Consider the following 16,394-nt stretch of genomic DNA (forward strand, 5'->3'; position numbering starts at 1 on the left):
CTTTTCTACTGGTATGGTTGACAAAATAAGATTAAACATCTTGAGTTTAGAAGATCTTTGACTTTGGTCTTTCTCTCTTTCCTGTCTGATCTATCAGCAAATCTTGTCAATGAACCTCTAAAATGTACATTGGATGTAGGATATTTCTAAGCACAGAATGTGGGAGATTCACAAACTATCACATAAGTAATAAGGTGAGCTCTAGTAGCCTTCCTCGGGCACATTCTTTTTTTTTTTTTGTTATTGGGTATCAAACTCAGGACCTTGAGCTTGAGAGGCAGGTGGCTTGCTGTGGCACATTCTTGAACTGATTTTCCTGGTTAATCTTCACAACAACTTCATTCCACACATATGGACACACTGTGATTCAAAGGCACTCTCAAACTCTCCTACTAGCACATAGGTACTATGTGTGTCACCAATATCCAAAGCTAATGTATGTTTCAATTCGAAGCTTTTGTGTTGCCACTAAAGATAAAAGACTAAATGGAAGGATTTTTAAGTTAAAGAACAAGATAACAAGCAAATCACATGAAATTTTCTATCTCTTTACAGTACAACATAAGTTTTAAAAACTGAAAATGAGAAAGATATCAGGGATGAAGAGTAGGATTCCACTTGAGAATTGAAAACCATGGAAAATTCTTGGAAAGTGCATTTGGGGGATTTAAATAAAGGATTAACATTTTTTAAAGTAGAAGAAAATCATTGAAGGTCTGTTGACATCAGTTCCTGTGTCATGATCTTCTACACCAGGAACCTAGCTCCCACTTGCAGATCCCACGGAGTGAAGGTCTGATGAGTACAGGAGGTGGGGGAATGCCTTAAGAGGTTGAGGAGGACTTGGAAAAAAAGCATATTTTTATTTTGTATTTCTATGGAGTGAGAATTCACTACCATCCTTCCCTTATTTTCTAGACACTAGGAGTTTTACTTGTGTTTTTAGATACCCAGAGAACCTGATTTTTGTTTTTTGTTGGTGAAACTCTACATGCCATCTCCACTTTTATTTTTTTTACAGTATTTTATTTTGTTCTGACAATTACATGTGCTTTCTGAGGAAGAGTTGTCTTACCATCTCTACCAGACAGATCCCACAATAGTTTTTTTGCATGCTCTGAATACTTTGAGACCTGGGTAAGTATTGCTCTGTCTCCAGAACCTTCCGGCTTCCTAATAGATTTCAGTATCAATATAGATGTTCCTTGCAATCAGTTTGAGTCATTGCTTAAATAGATATTTTTAAGAGAAATTTTAAGTTGGTAGAAAAATTGGGCAGAAAGTACAAAGTTTCTTCTGTTACTAACATGTTGCATCAATGTGGCACATTCATGAACCAATATCAATACATTGTTATTAACTAAATTCTATAGTTTACATTAGAGTTTCTTCTTTCTGTGAGTTTCAGCAGCTTAATGATATTATCCATTACAGTATCATAAAGAATAGTTTTATCACCTTTAAAGTCCGTGGGATGTACCTATTTATTCCTCCCTTTTTGGCTATTTTAAACGCTAATTTTTTATATGCTCTAATAGTCTGCCATTACCCTCAGTATCAAACTTTAGACATTCTATATTTCAATCTCTAGATGTATCTCTCTAACCTACTAGCTCATTTATATTTTCATCTATATTTTACATGTTTTTCAACTTCATCTTGAGAGTCTGATTAATTTCTTCCAAAATGTAGCTAGGTCTGTCCCTGATCATGGCCAGACTTCTTTGATCATTTTAGCTTGCCTTTCATCTCACTTAGTTTTCTTGCCAACTTCATCCACATATCTTGTTTTAACTTTCTCTTCTCTTGCACTTGGGCTTTCCTTCTCTACTCTGGAAAGTCACAGTGCTGTGCAGGGTCTGCAATAAAAGGGGTCGGCCTTATGTAAACCTCAGCTCAGTCCTCTCCACCTCTGAGCTATACCTTTTATCTATTCTGATTTAGTAGCTATTCTCAATTCCCAAAATATCTATTTAATCTTTCACCATTTTCCTGTATACTCTTACAGAGTATCTTTTCCCATCATTGTCAATATACTCCACCTCTCATTTTTATCAAGAAATCTGAAGCAATGAGACATGATCTTTCTCAACCTCCCAAACTCTTGCCTAGAGATTTAAAAGATAGGTTCTCATCACATTTTTTCTGTATCAAGGCAACGGTTTTATTTCCTTAAAAATCAATTCTCAATCTAATTTTTTTCTTCTTCCTTATCTACTCTGAAATCTTTATCCTTCACATATCAATATCCTATTCTTATATTAAATTCTCTTTCTTTTTCTTCCTCAGCTTATAATTATACTCAAGTCTCTGTTGTGGGAAAAAAATTTCCACCAAATTCTATTAAAATTTTTACTATTCTATTATCTCTCTCTCTCTCTCCCTCCCCATTCAAATTTTCTGAAAGAGTGTAGTATGTGCATGTTACTTTCACCTTTTCATTTCCATATTTTTTCCTAATCTTTCACAGACAGTTTGGCTTCTTTCACTACTCTATCAAACAATTATGGCTTAGATCATCAACAACTTCCCAGAAAAATCAGAGAACAGAGGATATGTAGCCTTTGAAAGCAGCCAGTACACCTGGTAAATCTGATTTTCTGTGGCTTATTAATTTAGGACCCACCTCAATTCAGGTGACACCGGGTAGCTTAGAGTTTCAGCAGAAATTCAAACTGTTATTAGCTAGCATAGCAGACAAGGAGTTTGAGGGAGCTTGGATTGGCCAGATGAACCCCCAAATCTGTGTAAATACTTCCCTCAAATGCCTGACTGACCCTGAACATTCATAAGAAAGACCCTAAGAAAATCAGTAGAAAACAAAAGGTGGAAGGTTGAGAGTGCCCAACAAAAGATTGCAATTGTTGTCTGTAACAGAGTGGTAGAGACTGAATTTTGAGCAGCTCATAGTCCTAAAAAACTGTCAACTCAGAATTTGTTAATTGGTAAGAATATTATTTAAAAAGCAAGGGTCAGTAAAGACATTGTGAATCAACAAAATCAAGAGTATATGCCACCTAGAGGACTGTACTTCATGACATTCCAAAGAAAGTGTTTTGGCTTCAATGATGCCACACAGAAGGTCAGATATTTGAAGGGAATAAAGAACCCAGAAGTAGTATGTATGTTGTTCAACACAAGAAACTGTCTTTTTTTCTTTGTATACATTTGAACAATAACTAATTGGTTAAATTAATAATTATATTTTGTCATGGAGTTAAAAAAATATAAATTTGTAACCAGTAGCAGAAATAATAAGGTAGGCATAAATAAGATCGTTTATATTGCTGCAAGCTTATGAATTTTTTAACATGAAATGGTACAATATTAGTCTCAGATGGAATGTGAACGCATAAGAATATGTGTTATGATCTCTCAACCATAATCAAACAAAAACATAGATAAACAGCTAAAGAAGCAACAGTGCAGATAAAATAAAATATTAAAATAATTTTGATTTACCATGAAAAAAGGCAGGAGAAAAGAGAACAGAGGAAATATAAATCAAACAGTAAATTATAAACCAAAATCCAATTATTCAACACATAAAGACATAATAATTATAAAAATATATATATAATGATAGCTTCAAAATATTATAGCAAACACTGAGAAAAACTAAAAAAAAAATAGAATTTTTAAACGTATATTGAGAATTCAAAGAACAAGGAGAAAAATATAATTATAGATGCACCTTGCTTAGATTCCAAAATTAAGTAATTAGATCATAAGGAATTAAAATTTTTCCTTTTATTTCCAATAACAGTGTTTAGAATAAAATTATGGTATGAATCATGACTTCATCATGAGCCATATAATGACAAAATATTTAGAACATGAGCTTGGCCATGTCAACCCTTCTTCTAAGTGTTATTCCATTCAGAGAATTTTTTTCTCATTTAGTTTTCTGTTGTCACCCAATTTTCTTTCTACGAAATTGATACAATGATATTAGGCAAGAGTTCTGCATTTAACACTACAAGCTAATGCACTACATCACACTTATTTTACATGAAATTATTTTCCAGGAGTTACAACTGAACCTTCAGGTATGAGATAAATAAATGAATTCTTACCTTAAAGACTAGTTCTCCAACCAAGCCATTCCATGTCCCATCTTCTTGTGGGCTTCCATACTTGTGATCTGGTGCAACATAAATTTCATAGTTGAAACCCAAGTAGTTGGATAAGGCATCCAAAACATCAATGGAGAAGCCCTGGTATTTCTTCGGCTTTCCCAAGACATTTTCTGAGACCATGACGAAAGGCTCTTCCTACATGGATATAAGAAACGTTCGACTTCAATCTATATTGTTTCCTACAAGCAGAGATTAATTCTTTAAAGAGTTTTGCTTACAAAGTCTAAACACTTTTAAAATTTGGAAGGATATAGTCAGGAATACCATTTATGCATTATTAATGCATTGTATCACTCTGAACAATGTTGAAAGTGGCTAAAATAATTTGGAGGCCACAAGTTCATGTTTCCTGGCATCTCAAAATGAATCTAAAATTCATAGCAATAAAGTGGATTTTGGAAATTATGGTTCTATAATACCTACTTTAGATATTTTTGTGTATATTTTTACATATATAGATAAAATATTTAACAGATAAACTGTATATGCAACTCTGAAAAGAGAAAATATTCTAAGAATATATAATTTTGCTAAAATGTATAACATATACTAAAAGTTATTTGCTAATTAATTTTATAAATTTGACATAAGCATAGATTTCATTGCAAAAACAGCTTCTTCGATACTTTAAGAAAATTATTCATCTTCTTGGTAGACTAATTTGATAAATTTGGTAAATTGATATCTGCTATCACCTCTTTCATCTGCTTAAATTTTGATTTTTAAAACTAATATATTGTCCCTTTTCACCTTGGAACAATCAGTATTGGGAGAGCTCAGTTGGTGTGAAACATGCTGACAGATTACAGAAAATGAGATAATCGATTCCTTAATTTCCTCATCTTGCTCAGAATTCTTTCAGCAAGAGTAGTGTTTACAGATAACTATTCATGATATATGTAGTTCATGCAGTCTGCTGGGCAAGCTAAGATCTCTCTTGGTCTAAGTCAGAATATTGAGAAATTTTCCCATTAAATCATTTTTTCCTTTGGGATGTCCAAAATAGCCTTCATTCAGATGTAAAATAATACTACTTTTTTTTGGCTTTTACTCAAGACACTAAATAAGTGCCTTATAAATTCAGTGTACCTGTTATATATATATTATACACCATAACACTCAGCTTTTCCCCTAAAAATTGCCATGAATAAATACTGAATTACTCAGGATCAAAGAAACAAAGATTTCATTTTGCTGTAGTAATGCCTTTTGTAAAAATAATTTAGCTAACTATTGAGCTATTCCTTTTTACTTGTATACCCAGGAAATCAGTGTCATCTGTGCCCCAGTAACTGTCTGAGACCACACTTTTTAGAGAACCAAGATACAAGTTGATATGCCTGACACTTGATATGCTGTACTAGACTAAGACTGTCTCTCAACAATTCTAGAATGCAGAAAAAGAGAGTCTAATTTGTTTTATTAAGCTACTCATTTTTTCTGGTATAATAGTATTTGATGATAATGAATATTGATAAATTATTAGATTAATAGATAAGTTTTGAGAGTGAATAAAATTTTTACTCATACTGACTTGTTTAATCTACATGTTATAATACATGAATTACAAGTAAAAATTTAGTCCATCCTAAAAATAATTCAGTCAATCTTTTAATATTTTATGTAAAAATACATTTCAATGACTCTACTTTATTTACATATTTTAAATTTTACAATAAAACCTCCAGGTAATTGGCAGAATTTGCTAGTTTTCATTTAGTTGTTTGGACAAAATATAGACTTAGCCAATGGCTATGCCTTGTGCCAATACATGGAAGTAGATCCTGAACTCACTAGAATCAGATGGATTAAAGAACTTCCAAAGCAAAGATCAACTTCAAGGAGCCTGCAAATATGTTCAAGAAGTTCTATAATTAATGTTATAAATGCTAGTTACAGAAATCAGGCATTTACCAATTTCTAGATTATTACCTTTCATCAACCTATATTGACATATCAACTGGGAAAGTGCTCATGAAAGATCATTTTTGACTGCTTCTTCTACCAATAATTTTGGGTCATAAAATTTCTCTATTTTCATCGATCCTAAAAACTAACGAATCTTCGAAGTTTGGCAGTAATGTAATCACCAGAAAATTCAACAAACTCTTTGGGGTAAATGATACTTTAAAAAGTAAGAAGTTAACTTCATTGCATAGCTAAGTGATACATATGGAAAAATAACATCCCAGTGTATACTTTTATATAAAATATTAGTGTTTCCTTTTCATTTTTATTCATATATCTTTAGAGCAGTTGTTTGATATATTAAATTAATATATGCTAAATTTTTTCCTAGGAATGATTTTCTTTGTTTATAAGTAAATCTCTGGATAAATAAATCCCTTACACAGGGCTGCTGTCAAAATCCTTACCTCGCAATGTCAACTAGAGTTGATTAAAAGTACAGAATAGAAATGGTTATACTAAGGGTCTTCATAAAGAAAGTTGATGAATTATTGATGAACATTCCTTTTAAATTTTATGCCCTAAATAAACTTTTATTATATTATATCACTCCTCGTCTGGATCAATCTTTTGAAAGCCTTATTTTTAAGCTGTATTACAGCATTGGATCACTATTCATAAATTCTAAGTCAGGCAAATTGTTCTCTATGAGCACAACCAGCCAATATCTTAGACAGGTAAACAGCAACAGAAATTAGGCTGAACCCCTGGGAACTATAATAGAGGAAAAATACTTGTTTTTTCTCTGTGGCAATGCTTAACTTGGTTTAATCACTTTTATATATGTACTTATTTCCAAAATTTATTCACTCATTGACTTATCCATTTAACATCTGTTGAGCAGTTACTGCATCCAGATAATGCACTCTATATAGGGAGAGATAAAATAAAAAGTCATCAGTACCTCTTTTTAAAAAATTATAACCAGTAGGGGGAAATGAGTATTAAAGGTATTAAAAAATATAAAACAAAACAAAAGCAACACATACCATAATTGGTATCAAAGGAAGACATATATATATATATACACACACACACACACATATATATACTTTTTTTGTGTGTGGTAATGGGGATTGAACTCAGGACTTTGAGCTTGAAAGGCAGGAGCAGTGCCACTGAGCTAAATCCCCTGCCCTTATATTTCTTTAATACATGGAAAGAGGAACAAAGTGTTGCAGCTCAAAGTCACAAAATAACTTACAAAAAAGGAAGTCTTCAAAACCCGTCTTACTTCAACTTCACCTTCCTAAATTTTAATTGTTTCAGTCTTTTGGATTAAAAGCAAAGACTGCATAATTTATTTCAAATTTTAACAAAATTAAGAATTTACTAGACCGGTAGAGACTCAAGATACCTGACAGGAAAAACATACTAAAACAAAAACAAAATCTCCTTTTATGGAACACATCTTAATTTTAGGACTCACATTCTTCCTTCAAATAACTTTTGAATAGAATTTACTAAATAAAAATCAAGGACATCAGGTGTAAGGAAATAATACTTTAGAAATTAGAACAAATCAACATAACAGATGAGACAAATAGATCCTTCAAGTTCAGATATTAGAATTTTCAGATGCATGTTATATTTATTGTATTTAAAGAAATACAGGACAAATCTTTTCTTTCTTTTCTTTCTCTTCCTTTCTTTCTTTTCTTTCTTTCTTTCTTTCTTTCTTTCTTTCTTTCTTTCTTTCTTTCTTTCTTTCTTTCTTTCTTTCTTTCTTTTTTGAGACAGTATTTCACTATGTAGTTCAGGCTGGCAGTGAACTCAGAGATCATCCTGGCTCAACCTCCTGAGTGCTGGGATTACAGGCATGAGCCACTAAGCCTGGCTCAGGGCAATTGTCTAGTAATTGGTACAAAACTGGAAAGTATGAAAAGTGCCATCATTGAGTTGAAAAAGAACCAAATAGAAATTTGAAAATTAGAAAAGACAATGCCCAAAGTTAAGAACTTAATGATTGAGTTTATTAGTAGGTAAAGAAAGAATTGGCAAATTCTAATAGTTTGAAATAAATTTCTACACTGAAACAAGAATAAACAAAAGGATAGAAAATTCCAGAGCAAGAATAAGAGAAATGGTCCAATCATCTCAAGTACTGTCAAGCATATGAAACAGCAGGATCTATCATTCACTCGCACTGGATGTGTCAATTGGTGTAATCATTTTGAAAACATTTTGACATATAAGGTAGAGTGTAAAAATGCTTATATACAAATTAAGACTGCTTGTTTCTGAGCGATAGATAAATATTTATCTAGTATGCAGACTTGCATAGCTGTGTTTTAGCATTCCATTCTTGGGTATAAACAGTAGAAAGCATTCCCCAAAATACATATCTGAAAATGTTGATAGCAGCACGATTTATAATAGCCCAAATCTGGGAAAAGTATGAAAATCTGAATGTCTGTCAAGATGGAAAAGATAAATGCATTTGGTATAATGATATGGTAGAATATCAAATAGTTCAAAACTGAAGAACCTGGAGCTATACATGAGTATGAACAAAATTTTAAAAGAATGACTCGAGCACAAACACCATCCTAAGACAACAATTTAATTTAATTTATGCAATATTCAAAACTAGCAAACTTATGATATTGAAGAATTCAGACCTTCTTCTGGGCACTGTGGTGCATATCTATGTTCCCAGCACTTGGGAGCCTGAGGAAAGGGAATTGCCCCAAGTTCAAGGCCATCCCAGGCTATATAATAAGTTCAAAGCCAGCCTCAACCACATAACAAGACCCTGTCCCCAAAAAACAAAAGAAAACAACAACAACAACAGAAAGAACTCATACCTTTATAGAGGATACATTATAAAGAAAATTAAGGAAGTGATTACTTCTGAGTGGTTAGCGCCAGGACACAGGCAGGGTAGGAGCAGAATGACAGACAAGGTTTTACTTTTGATTCTAGGGAGTTACTCATCAATTAATGGTTTACACTTTTGGGTATGTGTGTCATATTGAAACAAAAAACAAAAACAAACAATTTGTTACCTGGGACCGTGTTGAAGCCATGTTAAAGTATATGTTTTTTATTTGGAAGAGATAGAGCTTTTGGGTAGAATAGGATAATAAGAAATTAATTTTGAAAAAGTAGAGGATAGAATACATTGTAGCAGGAGGGAAGATTCCTATACAACACCCCAAGTAATAGGAAGTCATGACTCTATCCTATTTTACATGTATTTTCAAAGTCTAAGTTCATAGCTTTGTCTATTGTACTACAAAGACAGAGAGGAAGAAAGCAAATTATAAAATCCTGCTGTTGAAATTCATTTTCCAGAAATTAGTTTCAAAGAGTATCAATAAGACTTGAGCCTAAATTGGTGAAGACCTGTCTGCCAATTAAATGAAAACAAATTGCTGAGTATGATGAGCTGATCATCTGCATGACAGATTCTCTAAGCACAAGCCTCAGCAACTGGGATAAACAAAGCTTCAAAGAATATAAGTAGTTTATCAATCTAAGTGCATTAGCATAAGGATCCAGCAACCAGCTTGTATAAAGGAGTGTTTTAGCGGTTGATAATTTTTATATTAGCAAGGATTTATTCACATCACTTGTAGGGTTATTAGATAATAACTTCATAATTCTGAATTTGTATTCAGTCACTTTAAAAATCTCATGCTAATTGCTTAGTTGATTTACAACACTGTTTGCAGCTTGCAGATTTTGCAGTTAATTCCCATATTTTAATAATGTGTAATATTGTTTGTGAGTGACAGATTTTTTTAAACATCTGATATATTTGATAGGTACAAGCTACCAGCTCTTCTGCCAAGCTTTTATCAAGGGCTGTTTGGAGGGTTTATTATGCACAACTTTACAGAATGCCAAGAAAGCCAAAGTTAGGAATGAATCACTGGAAATTCCTTATAATTCTGCTCACACACAGCTGAAAGACATTAAAGAGAGTATGAGAATATTTCTTAACGGCTTGTTTAAAAATGTTGTTTCATAACACATTCTCTTGGCTGAAGCAAACAAGGCTTGTCTTTATGCCTGGCATGAGCTTGTATTTTGCTTAGGGATGACACATTCCACTTTGATACATGCAGAATTAATGACCACCATTCTCCTTGGAAAAACCTCATTATCTTTATAGAGAATGTACAAGTATTAGAAATTTTTATAAGTTCAAAAAGGCTGGAAATATAGACTATGTTATTGAAGAGCTATCAAGACATCAGGATAGGAAAACATACATAAGGAATTGCTGGAAAGGAAGAAATAATTCTTGAGCTGTAAAGGACATATCTGCGCTTCAGGGGGAAGAAAAAAACAAATCATAAGATATGAGATAAAAATATTTTTACAACAATTTTTGCTGGGAGCTTTTATGGAAGAATAAATGTTTAGGAAACATAGTGCTGAACATATTTTTTAAAACCTCTTCATTTATATATATTTACCAGACAATAAGATTCAATTTTAAATGATAGTAGTAAATAAATATATTTTAGCATCCTAATTTCCTGAACCCACTAACTGATACATTATTTCTGTTTGTTATTAAATGGAAAGTAAGTTGAACTGAAAGGTACAGCTATTAGTGTGCAAGGGGCTTCTTTTTTTTTTTTTTTTTAAAGATTAATTCTAGTTATTGGTTTCAAGGAATGAAATGATGGCTATTGTGATTTAGAAGCTACCTGGGGAATAGCCAAACTGAAATAAAGTTTTTAAATGAGAATAAGAAAGAGAAATAGGACACTTTTACTAGGAATAAAAGGTTACTCAGGATACTAGGCAATCACAGTGATCTTAATTCCTTAGTTCCCATTTATTGGCTTTCCCCAGAAAACATGAAAATTCATTTTAGGAGACTGAGAGTTTGTGGACCATGTGATCACTGTATACACACTTAGAAATATAAGACTCTGAGATTGGTTTCTGAATGTAAGTGCTAGATAAGATCTTTTTGTTTGGTCAACATTTTCATTATACTGTTAAACTTTTTTTTGTATTAAATTATTTTATTGGTACATTGTAGGTATACAACACAATTACATTTCTCATTGGGAATTGTACCTTTACATGATGGATCTTGGTTCTTATTTTTTCCCAATTCCTAGCCCTCCTTTCACCTCCTCCACCCTTCCCTATTTACAAAGACTTTATTTCTATTTTTTCCATTTCTCATCATTTTTCCTTTTCTTTCTTTCCTTTCCCCTGCCCCTCCCACAATCCCTACCCCTTTGGACCTTTTCTTCCTATTTTGCATTATCGATTATTCATTCTAATCATTGGTACATTTTAGGTATACAATATAATGACAGTCATCATTGGAAATTTACACCTTTACATAGTCTCTCTTGGTTCTTATTTTTCACCCTTGCCCAGCCCTCCTTTCAACCCCTCCATTCCTCCCTATTTACAAAGATTTTTTTCCTATTTTTCCATTTTCTCACATTAATCCCATTCCCTTCTATCCTTTCCCCTAGCCCTTCCACTTCCTTCCCCTTTGCTCCTTTTCTTCCTATTTCACATTACCTATTATACCTTATATTATATTATTTATACTATTATATTATATTATTTTATACTATTATATTATTTAGTCCTTATTTACACTTTCAGTTTCTCACACTAGAGAAACTATTTGGTATTTATACATGTGTGTCCTATTTATTTCACTTAAGAGTATTGCCTCAATGTGCATCCACTTAGTTATAAATGTCTCTAATTTCTCATTTTTTTATGGCTGAGTAGTACTACATTTTATTAAAAAAACACATTTTCTTTATCCAATCTCCAGTTGATGGGCATTTGGGCTGTTTCCAAGTTTTAGCTATTACAAACTGTGCTGCTATGAACATGGGCGCACATATATCACTGTGGTATGTTTCTTTTAATTCTTTGGGGAAGATCCCCAGCAGTGGAATAGAGGGGTCAAATGGGACTTCCAGTCCTAGTTCTTTGAGGTATCTCCATACTGATTTCCACAGTGCTTGCACCAGTCTACACTCCCACCATCAGTGGAGTAGAGTTCCTCTTTCCCCACAGCCCCACCAGCATTTGTTATGGGCGGATTTCATGATAGCAGCCATTCTTTCTGGAGTGAAGTGGAATCTCAAGCGTTGTTTTCATTTGCATCTCTCGAATGACCAGTGATGTTGAACATTTTTTCATGTATTTATTTGCTATTTCTACTTCTTTGTGTGAGAAATGTCTGTTCATTTCAGATGCCCATTTTTGGATTGGGTCTTTAAATTTGGGAGGTCTGATCTTTTTAAGTTCTTTATAGATTCGAGATAGTAGACCTTTGTCTGAGGAAGAGCAGGTGAAGGTTTTTTCCCACATTGTGGGTTGTCTCTTCACACTGTTGGTGGTTTCTCTTGCTGTGCAGAAGCCTTTTAATAAGAAGAGATCCCACTTGTTGATTGTTTGTGCTATATACTGTTAAACTTAACAATTGAAGGAACCCTACAAGTAGATACCCACATTCAAGAGTCAAGTCTGTTCTATAAATATTTGTTAAAGATTTGGTACAGACTACTTTTGAAGTGCAATTATCTCAAGGAAAACTATCAAAAACATGCTTTAAGATACAGCATATTGCAGCTGTAAGGAGGGATGGGCTGTACCAGGTGTTAGAGACTGTAAGATATGTAACTGAAGAATTTGGAAATGTGTGGCTTCAGAATGATGGTGTTATTCACAAACTCTAGTTTATTAATTGATATTCTTCTTAAATCTTGTGAAGAACAATGATGTTAAGAAATGTCAATTAAATCTTATGATAAAAGCTATTTTACTTCAGGAGGTAAAAGAATTTAATAAGTGAAAAATGAAGCTCACAATATATTGGAATGTAGCCCCAAACCCTAAAAACACTAAAAAGAAGAGCCATGTAAAAACTAAAAATATTTCAGGACTAGTGGCATTTCTATCTAAAACAATATTGCTGATAAGAAAATAGCAGAAATTCAGTTATTTATTTGGTCATTCAAAAGAGTGTTAATGGCAAATGTGCACTGAGAATACAGCAACAAATAAAACAAGGAAGCATCTCTATCTCCCTAGACCTACATTCTAAAAGTGACAGACAATACACAAAATATGCTTTATATATCTTACATGTGACACACACTGTCATAAATACATGCTGTGTTAGATGGCTTTAGAACTGTGGAGGAAGATTAAACAAATAACGAGGATAAGGCATATGTGCGAAAGTGCTGTGCCTTCAGTTAGGAAGTAATCTGTAAACATTGACCTTTTAGATAGAGGAGAAAGTACAGATAGATCAAGTAGGAGTCTCTCTGACATGTCTGAGAGACAGAAGGGACAGTGTTGTAGTTGGAACTGAGGGGATAAGGGCCAGAAAGTAGGCTATGTCCAAGTGGCAATGAACACCAGCTGGGTAGAGTCTGAACAGGGCATTCAGGCCACTGTGGTGATTTTAGCTGTTACATCTACTGAGATGGGAGGCCAACAAGATGTGAAGCAGATGGGCTCTGAGCAGAGAAGAGAGTGGTGTGCTATGTTTTAACAGATTACCAGACAGTTGACAGTTACTATTGACAATAGACTGGAAGGGGCAATGGAAGAAGCTAAGAGATCAATATGGAGTCTCTTTGCAATAAATCAAGAGGAAGCTGATAGTGACTTGGCAGTACCTGGATTTGGTGAGATGTAATCAGATCTGATGGGAGGTGCTAATATAGGGATGTGGGCTTATAACATTAACTGGAAGGATGAGAAGCTGCCATGCTCTGCCTTACTGCCTGGGGACCCACAGAGGAGGGCTTGGTATTTAAAGAGGACGCATTTCTGAGATTCCCCTCCAGTGTTTTTATTTGGAGTACATAACATGATAATTCTGTTAGAAAAATCATAGCTTTGAGTGAATAGACTAAGGTCCTCAAGGTGAATGCTACACACAGAATCAAAGGCAGTATTTTGTAAAACCTCGCACCACTCAATACAAAATTAATATACTTTCAAAGTTAATAGATGGAAACAGAAAAACATGTATTTTTTCAAATCTGTGCACAATTGTGATTCATAATCATTGAAAAGCAAAATAATATTTATTAGAAGAAATAACAGTCATTAAAATATTATAATCTTTGGACTTAAATTTTAAATGGACATAGTTCAGGAGCAAACATAGAGGGTGAATTATTCACTTTTGTTTTATCAGTACATTTTTGTGAAGTACAAATTAGAATAAGAAGTATTTTATTTATTGTTTTTATCAGATGGCCAAAGAAGAAACAGAATGTTAATGTTTTTTCAGCAGCATGTGAAGAAGTATACACTCATGCCAATTAAACTTTGGAGAAGATTTTCAGAAAACAAATTCACAATACTAAAACAAATGCCTCCACTTTTTGTATTATTTCACTTTTCACTTTTCCATCTAAGGAAATAAGCATCAATAAGTACAGGCATATATTGAAAAGACTGTAGATTACAAGGCTTCCAGGGAAAAGTTGAGAACAACCTAAATGCCCAATAAGTAGGACTGACTTTTATCCATACAACGTACTGTTCACAGCCCATTGAGTTATCACCCTCAGGATCCCAGTGCCCTCTCACAGTCATCTGCTCAGATGGGCTACACATCAATTTTTTTAAGACCAACAATTTTGTAAGTTTAGAATATGTCCATTTGCCTTATAGACAGATTCAAATTATCACCGTAAAAGTTTTCTTTTTTTAAAATTTTTATTCAACATAGTTCAATGAATGAAAAACAAAATATGTCAACTTATATTTAGAATTCTGCAAATTACATACAATTCTGGATAAATTCATAGATGTTTGAAATATCTGTGATACTTAGTAGCAGCAAAAAATATCACATTTCTTAGACAAAAATATTAATGGTAAAAATTCATATGAATATTGAAATGGGAAGAAAATATATAAAGCCATCCACAGTTTGTATGTTTGTAATTTGAAAAATAATATTATTAATAAAAATACTAGAAAATATCCATGTATGATTTAGTGTGTGCTGGGCATTTTTAAAATGCTTTTTGTGTATTTATACTCAATAGTTCTACAAATTTAGGACTAAACAATTACTTCCATTTTTCATAGATAAAACTTAACTATTAAGTAAGAAATTGAAATCTTAGTAACTTTTTGTTGAAGCAATTGTGGATGATTATGTTGTTAAGTTTTATTTATGGCATTGTCTTCATTTTTGTCATTGAATGTAAAATGCTATGTAAAAAAATATAGCTGAGCACCTAGGAGCAGAGCTGCCCCCAGCACAGAGGAGGTGAACCTTTTGGGCCCCCAGCACTTAGAAGGTGAGCAGCGTGGGTGTCAGCAGCACACATCCCCCAGCCCCCATCAAAATGAGAAGACATGTAAAAAATGAAATCTGAAATAATTTCTCAGATAACAGCAAAGATTGTGCTCATAGTGCAAGACATGATTAATAAATCTAGAGAGGACAAAGATAAAAAAATAGAGGAGCTGAGGAACACGATGGAATCCCAACATAGGAAACAAATGGAATCCATAAAATAGATGCAAACAGATTTCCAGGAGATTAAAAACTCCATTGAAAGTCTATGCAGCAGAATGAGTCAATGTGAGGACAGAATTTCAGATATAGTAGATAAAATTGCAATTAGTGACCAGGAAAAGAAAAATTTCTTTAAATAGTAAGGGACCATGAAAAATCAATCCAGTAGCTGCTCAGCAATGCAAAGAAGAATAACATAAGACTGATCAGAGTCAATGAAGAAACAGGAGAGAGTACAGACGACATAAAAAAAACTGTTCACAGAAGTGATGGCAGAAAACTTCCCAAGGAGGGGAAAAGAAATTGATATACAGATAAATGAGGCATATAGGACAACAACCAGCCTTAACCCCCCAAAAATCTACACATAGGCATATAATAGTTAAGATTCCAGAAACCCAACAAAAGAACAAAATTCTACAAGCAGTTAGAGAAAAGAAACAAATCACATACAAAGGAAAGCCTATCAGAATCACAGCAGATTTCTCAATGCAAACCCTCAAGGCAAGAAGAGCTTGGAGTGATGTATTTCAAGCCCTAAAGGAAAACAGCCCAGATTTATGTATACTGCAAAACTATCTTTCAAAATTGATGGAGAAATAAGATACTTTCATGACAAAAGCACCTTAGGAACTTCATGAATACCAAACCAGCACTCCAAAATTTTTTTGACAATATCCTAGGAAAAGAGAGTGAGGATCACTGCCCCTGGAATCCCAGCAGAATGAATCCATCGGGCATGACAAGAAATTAAACACAAAGAGGGAGAATCCAACAAAAACAAA

General features: G+C 33.3%; 1 protein-coding gene across 5 annotated transcripts in view; it reads right to left on the reverse strand.

Annotated features, from left to right (window-relative positions):
• The window catches only part of Grid2 (glutamate ionotropic receptor delta type subunit 2), a 1,480,136-nt gene that overhangs the window by 381,364 nt on the left and 1,082,378 nt on the right, over positions 1–16,394 (reverse strand). For all 5 annotated transcript variants that reach the window (XM_087215774.1, XM_021261081.2, XM_087215773.1 and 2 more), the window contains one exon: positions 4,077–4,274. In XM_087215774.1, the coding sequence (XP_087071900.1) occupies positions 4,077–4,274 (198 nt within the window). The remainder of the gene's footprint in view (positions 1–4,076; positions 4,275–16,394) is intronic.

The sequence above is a fragment of the Heterocephalus glaber genome, unplaced genomic scaffold, assembly GCF_053883595.1.
Source record: "Heterocephalus glaber isolate CG9 unplaced genomic scaffold, H.glaber_assembly_v1.0 deba00001454, whole genome shotgun sequence".
In the NCBI taxonomy this organism is placed as follows: domain Eukaryota; kingdom Metazoa; phylum Chordata; class Mammalia; order Rodentia; family Bathyergidae; genus Heterocephalus; species Heterocephalus glaber.